Genomic DNA, 7,330 nt, shown 5'->3' with positions numbered 1-7,330 from the left:
TCCAAGAAAATTCTCCAAGACTCCTCGGCGCCCTCGGCGATAGAGTCCTCCAACTCAGTATAAGCATTCCGAGAGTTCATCAAATCCTTCCTCACCTCCACCATATCTTTAAATAAGCTTTGATAACTCTCTTGGGCTACCTTCCTCAGATTCGCCTCCATAGTGCATTGGGCTTGCAGCTGGCTCTCCTTCCCCCGGAGGACATCCCTCTCCTTCCTCAGTTTATCCCTCTCCTCCTTCAACTCCCTCTCATGTTTTTCAAACATAAGAAGCCTCTCCTCCAGCTCCGCAACCTTTGAGGTAGTCCCCAAGGAGCTGAGGGGAGTCTTCTTGAAGATATCCGAAAGTTTGCCACAAACTCCCGCCGCCCTAAAACTTTCCTCGGCCAGAGCGGTAAGGTGGTTCCGAACAGAAACATCATCCATATTTATAAGAGGATAGATGTTCTTTCGGACGAATGCAAGAGCATCCGCCTTAACCCCACCTTCCCAAGAAGGGCCAGACTCTGAAGTCTTGCGCTTCTTCTTCTCCGGCTCGGAGAGTAGTTGGGCAGAAGGGAGTGGTCGAGAACTTGAGGAGGAGGAAATGATAATAGGTTGAGAGGGAGTACCAACATTTCTAGGAGGAGGAGGAGGAGGAGGAGGAGAGACGACCGCCTTGCCACCCCCGGACCTAGTCCGGGACTTTGCCTTAGCTTCCTGGACCCTTTGGTAAGCCTCCTGAGCATTTTTTTTGCCATATCTACAAAAGAAACAACCAAGTTACAAGTCGGTAAAACACAAGTCGGCGGAAACAACTCGGAAAAAAGAAATGCATGCGCTACCTATGCAAGATTGAACAAAAGTCGACGTCCCCTGAAGGATTTTCCTCGTATCTAAGTATGGGGCCCTCCCCCACGCTTCTCGGAAAAACCCCACAATGGCCGCCTCCACCTCGTCTAGGTCATCTAGACCATACTTCTCGCAAGGGGAGGCCTCCAGCCAATAAAGGGGGAAGCGAGGGGAAGAGTGCTCATCAAGGAAAAAGGGGTGGTGACCCTCTACGGCTTGAACTTTGAAAAAGAAGTTTTTGAAGTCGTGGAACGATTCGTCAAAAAGAGTGAAAATCCTCCGACCTTGAATGGCTCGGAAGGATACCCATTGCTGTTTGTTGTTTAGCCCACTAAAGGGCTTAGTCATATGAAAAAGATAAAAGAAAATTCTCAAGGAAGTCGGAAAGTCCAGAGCATGGCTTATAAACTGATAAATCTTCAAAAAACCCCAAGAATTGGGGTGAAGCTGAGTAGGGGCAACTTTACAGTGGTGCAAAACGGATATCTCGAAATCGGAGAAAGGGAGAAAAACACCCAAGCGGGTGATCATACATTCATACATGAAGAAAAAATGAGGGGCCGCCTCATTAACTCTCCCAAAACAGACCCGGTCTTCAGGACCCGGGAGTATCAGTTCATATTTCGGCTCGTCCTCCTCTGAAGTACAGAGCCTGTGATGAGTGCGAATGTGAGTGATGAACTCAGCGTCGACCAACGGCTCCTCCCCAAGGACCGTAACGTCAACCCACTGAGAAAGAATGTCTACGGAGGCCATTTTTTATATATAAAGAAAAGTGGCAGAAACCTACAAAAGGGAAAAAAGAAAAAGAAAAATAAAAAAAATACGGCCCCTAAAGAAGAGAGATTCGAAACTATAACCTACAGGCCAACCTATCTACTCACAAAACAAAACATGCAAGCATAAGGCATGACATGGAAAAAGCAAAACTAACCTTTATCCGAAAATGAAGGTTGGAGAAGAACAGAAGTCTTCGAACGCAAGAATGCAGCACGAACAAGATAAGGAGAAGTTTGAAAGATTGCAGAAACGGAAAATAGAAAGAGAGGGAAAGTATTTATAAATACGCCCAAGGGCATAATGGTAAAAACGGAGCAGTCATTAATGAGATTGCACCGTTACCAAAGCCCTCAACACTTCCCCAACGACACGACGCTTGAATTGACGTAACTGTCAGAAACTAAAGGTCGCGAAAATCACGTCGGTTTCCAAGATCCGTACTCTTTCAAACAAGTCGACTGCGAGCCCGAGTTGAATACTTGAACCCAAACTTTAAAGAAAATTTGGGCTCAAGTAGGGGCACTGTTCATACCCTGGCCCAATATAAAGGCCCAGGTCCAACTAAAAGGCCTAATCTAAAGGATTAGAGCCTAGCTAAGTACCGGCCTTCACATAAGAAGTCGGTATCAACCACGACTTGGTCAGAAGAGGTCGGATGCGAGATTAGCTGGCAGATAAACACTCATTCAAATGAGTAACCGCCCCTAAAATCTCTCTAACCGTCTCATAAAGCCATATCTTAACCTCCCCAAGATAATAGGGACGGTTACCACCCTAAAGATATGGCACTACACCAACGGTGGTTATTGGCTCGCCTCTATAAATACCCTGACACCCCTTCAGGTATCTCTAAGCCCAATACTCTCTAGACCTGCTTACACCCTTGCTAACTTAGGCATCGGAGTATCTTTGCAGGTACCACCCCCCATTCACACGCGAGCACAAGTCGGACGGAGCCTCCCGAGCTGCGTGCCTACCCGGAGTTCTCATCCATCGCACACTTGGGCCGCCAAACGCCATCCTTTGTACTAATCTCCGGTTACCTACCGTAACAATATATATTAATGATTTTTGATATTTTATCTTTGTTTAAAAAAAAAGAGAAAAAGAGAGATTTGTGTTACGATGTTGGTGACGTTATGCATGGCTAGTGGTAGAAAATGATGTGTCTGTTAACGATAAAGGACTAACGGCTGCAGCCTGCTAAGGGCGGCTAGGTGACGTGGATGGAAGGGCGAGTTAAGTCTCAAAATAATTTTTGAAATTGTATTGGAACCTCAAAATGATCCCTGATATTAATAATTATATAAATTTATTTTAAAAATTGTATTCCAAAACTCATAATAATTCTTAAAACATTTTTGGTTCATCAAAAATTTAAATTAAACTGATTTCTATTAAAACGTTCGTCATTTTATTTAAAAAAAAAAAGTAATCCCCTTCTAAAATCCTAGTATCCTACTCCCTTCTTCTATTACCTAAGGCAATTTATATGTTTATAGCATCTTTGACCATTACAAGCACCCAATTAAGATAGGTTGCTTTTTTAAGAATATATTAATGAATGGCTGTTTACCAATGTTATATTAAAAGTTAAAACCAGATAATTAAGCATATTCGATTAATATGATAATTGAATGGTCCAACTGCATATCTTTTTATGCTGTGGTGCATGTTAAATGAGCAAGACACAACCCTAAATTCAGCAAAGGCAATATAAAGTGTATATAAAACAGCCGAAAGAAAAAGGCAAAACACATTACTCGGCTGAAAGGGAGTGTTAACTATTTTGTGTAAAGTAAGACTCTAACTTTGTATGGAGCACTTTGCAAAAGGGAGAAAGGTAATCTATATACTATACTATTAAGTATTAATTAAATTTAAAATAACTTAAAAGCAAAAAGTTACGAGAAATATTGCCTTCTGTTGTGGGAGAAGAAGAATGAAGAACGGGTTTCACATTTCAAATTCTTCCCCCTATCTTTTCTTCTAAACGACGAAAAGAGCGACAAACGCGAACATGGAGGAGAAGAGAAGAAAAAACAAGGGCTTGTCTTCAACCGGAGCTCTTCCATGGTGAACTGCGATTGAGACGAGAGAGAGGTGAGAAGAACTGATGAGGAAGCCTAATTAGAAATAGCACAGGTAATCCTGGAATTATTAATTTGGTTTGAGGGTATATTTGGAAGAAATTATAACAAACGCTACTTAATAGTCAACGGTTGAGGTTGGGTGGGACGGGGGATCCGGCGAAGGAGTTAGTGGGAATGTAAAAAAGAGGTTAATTGGAATTGGATTGCTGTGTTTGTGTCGCTGTCACTTGTCACTTACCCACCAATTATTGTATTTGACGCCTCATACAATTTAATCTCACAAGTCAGAATCTCTCTCTCTCTGCGTCAGTGAGTGTGCGTGCTCAATTTGGGAACTCAGCTCAACCCAACACACAACAAATCAATTCCCTCTCTCCTGTGGCCGTTGCTTCCTTCAGTATTCATTCATCGAAATTCCGTTACCTATTTTATATATGCTGTTGCCGCCGTTCTCTCACCAAACCGAATCCAACCTTTATTTGAATATTTATTTGGTATTTATATTCATATACCAACACCAAGCCGTTCTATTCTTTCTCACTCACTGATTGGGTCTTCCATTGAGGAGGATGATGATGAATTTAGAGAATATATGGACCAGAAAGACTCTAATAGGCCTTGCCTTGGGACAGTTCCTTTCACTTCTCATCACTTCCACCGGCTTCACCTCTTCCGAGCTCGCTAAAAAAGGTCAATTATCTCTCTCTGTGTCTCTGCGGTTATTGTTATTCTGGATTTCATTCTGTCTTGCCTTTCTATGCTGAATAGTAGAACTTGATTGTAGGAATCAATGCGCCAACTTCGCAGTCTTTTCTAAACTATGTGCTCTTGGCCATTGTGTACGGAGCTGTTCTGATACACCGAAGAAAAGCATTCAAGGCTAAATGGTATTATTATATTGTTCTTGGATTGGTTGATGTTGAGGCAAATTTTCTTGGTAAGTCTTGTGTTGAGTTTAGTTGGCTTGGAATTGAGCGATTGGCAAACTAATAATTCTGAATGAACTCAACATACATACAGTTGTGAAGGCATACCAATACACATCACTTACCAGTGTCATGCTGCTTGACTGCTGGTCCATCCCCTCTGTCATGCTTCTCACATGGCTTTTCTTGAAAACCAAATATAGATTTAAAAAGATTACCGGTGTTATAGTTTGCGTCGCTGGCCTTGTCCTTGTCGTCTTTTCCGATGTTCATTCCGGTGATCGTGCAGGTGGCTGCCTCTGCCTTCTATTTGCATTCATTTTTTATTCCTTGCCTCCTCTTATATTCAATTCACTTGTCTTGTCTTGTGTTAGGTGGAAGCAATCCTCGCAAAGGAGACATTCTTGTTATTGCTGGTGCTACCTTGTATGCAATCAGTAATGTCAGTGAGGTAAGTTCATTGTATTTCTTCTCTGCTCAATGCATGTCTCAACATTGTGCCACACCATAATAAATACATGCGCTACTTACCATTGATTATTATTATACAAGGGTTTTTCGCTTCTCCTTTCTGTTGCAGGAATTTCTGGTGAAAAATGCTGATAGAGTTGAGCTCATGGCAATGTTAGGTATCTTTGGTGGCATTATCAGTGCCATTCAAATGTATCCTTTAAGAAAATGATTATATCAGCATCGCTCTGTTTTGAATACTTCTCATTAGCTTTGTTCTGTCGTATAGCTCAAAACTCCAACTTCAATCTTCATTAAAAAATTCAACTATTCATCTGTTCAATAGTATAACAAGTGATATAGCTCTGGAATTAACTAGGATATGTTCTACTGATCAAGTAGTTTCTACAGGTGAAAGAATAAAATTCATTCTTATTTTCCTTTTCCTTCTTTTTTTGGTATTATTAGTTTCCTCTTTTCTGTTGCTGCCTTAATGACTACAACAGAAGTATACTTGAGCGCAATGAACTCAGATCAATTCATTGGTCAGCTGGGGCAGTAAGCTCTCTCTTCAGTTATTATGAATGTGCCTTCTTAATTAGGATGCCTGTGTGAAGGCTGTGTTTGTTGAACATTTTATCTTTCGCTGAATTCTTTTCTAGGCTTAAATGAAGTGTTAAATGCTGTTACAAAGGCTAATTAATTAGTGTGATGCAATGTTTATATAAACATTGTTATTCAAGTTAATTTCTTGTGATGTTGTTTCAGTTAATTTCTTGTGATGTTGTTTCAGGCACTCCCATTTATTGGATTTGCAGTGGCTATGTTTATGTTTTACTCTTTAGTCCCTGTTCTGCTTAAGGTATGTATTCAAATCGCAGTAACCCTGCTGATATTCTCTTTGGGATGCCATTCTTTAGTTCTAATACTAATATCTCTCTCTCTATCTAACTCGCCTCAATGTTTAATTCTGGAATGTGGAATGTATAACTTAATGGTAATTATGATGACGATGAGAAAAATGCACGAGAGGTGGAGAACTGGAGATGATTCCTTTTTAATGGAGAATAATATATATGTAGTATGTGATGTGACTGATGAGTAGCATCTTATCTTTCACCACTTTACATGGTTGGAGTGCTAAATATGAGATGATGAATGACGTGTGCTTTTGTGACAGCGTAATGGTTCTACAATGCTGAATCTGTCTCTGTTGACATCAGACATGTGGTCAGTGGTAATTCGCATATTTGCATACCATGAAAAGGTGAGGCAGAATTGTTGACTCAGCTCTGCATCTGTGATCTCTGTCTGTGTCTTATATTCCCTTGGAAATCCCTCCATTGCAGGTTGATTGGATGTACTTTGTAGCCTTTGGTGCGGTTGTTGTTGGGCTTATTATATACTCTGGGTATGTATGTGTACTCTCTCTTTTGATATGTGTAAATAGATGTAGAAGGATGATGTTGTGTTTATTTGGCGTTTATGTATTGAAGGGGTGAGAAGGACGAGGATGAACAGCCTGCCAATGTTGGTGAAGAAGATAAACAAGACGAGGAAGCCAATCCAGAAGGAGGAAGTCATAGCAAAGCAAATGTGGCTGGAACCTCCAAAACCTGGGTATCTTAACCAGCCGTAGATTCTTATGTTATAGGAACACTCCTTCATATCAGAAATGGAGATTGGAGAAAGAGTTTATTTTTTCATACATCTAATGTGCAAGCTGTCTTTTTTGACGACAAACTATTTTATACTAATAAATCACGTCTACATTGCATTACATATACTCACCAATCTCGCGGATATCTATTTGAGCTAGTTATAATCTTTTTTTGGTTTGAAGGTGAGATATGATATTTATAACCTAATATGTACAGTTAAGCAGCTCATACTAAAGACTGAAGGAACTACTATTTTATTAACATCAAAATTTATTTCAAACTACAGGGAAGTAAAAATACTTAAGAATGAGAGAGATTCTTAAGGAAACATATTCATGATTAATATATTTAGAATTTTGGGTTTGTAAGATATCTATGTACTAAATTGTTGATTTTTAGTACAAGTTTGTCTTTCTAGTTTCTATATTTCATGTTGATTAATATCTGGTATTGAAAATTTTTCTTCGTTTCAAAAAAAAAAAAAGTAAATTTGACTTCTAAAAGTTAATTTTTTAAAAATTGTAGTTATTATATTTGATAAATTAAATAATATTATTTTTAAAAAGTACAATTTATAATAATTATATTTG

The 7,330-nt window shown here is 39.6% G+C and overlaps 1 protein-coding gene and 1 pseudogene across 1 annotated transcript; one reads left to right on the top strand and one right to left on the bottom strand.

Annotated features, from left to right (window-relative positions):
* The window catches only part of LOC107486776 (3-ketoacyl-CoA synthase 11-like), a 10,054-nt pseudogene extending 8,468 nt beyond the window's left edge, over positions 1–1,586 (bottom strand).
* Positions 1,587–3,527: 1,941 nt separating this feature from the next.
* LOC107486859 (uncharacterized) lies at positions 3,528–6,861 on the top strand. Its single transcript, XM_016107422.3, has 10 exons — positions 3,528–4,393; positions 4,488–4,640; positions 4,724–4,918; positions 5,004–5,080; positions 5,210–5,292; positions 5,586–5,637; positions 5,873–5,941; positions 6,260–6,346; positions 6,429–6,490; positions 6,576–6,861. The coding sequence occupies exons 1-10, from the start codon at positions 4,273–4,275 to the stop codon at positions 6,706–6,708; spliced, it is 1,032 nt and encodes a 343-aa protein (XP_015962908.1). The 5' UTR covers positions 3,528–4,272; the 3' UTR covers positions 6,709–6,861.
* The last annotated feature ends 469 nt before the right edge of the window (positions 6,862–7,330 follow it).

The sequence above is a fragment of the Arachis duranensis genome, chromosome 4, assembly GCF_000817695.3.
Source record: "Arachis duranensis cultivar V14167 chromosome 4, aradu.V14167.gnm2.J7QH, whole genome shotgun sequence".
Lineage (NCBI taxonomy): Eukaryota > Viridiplantae > Streptophyta > Magnoliopsida > Fabales > Fabaceae > Arachis > Arachis duranensis.
The sequence above is the reverse complement of the archived record's forward strand: the minus strand, read 5'-3'. Positions and strand labels throughout refer to the sequence as shown.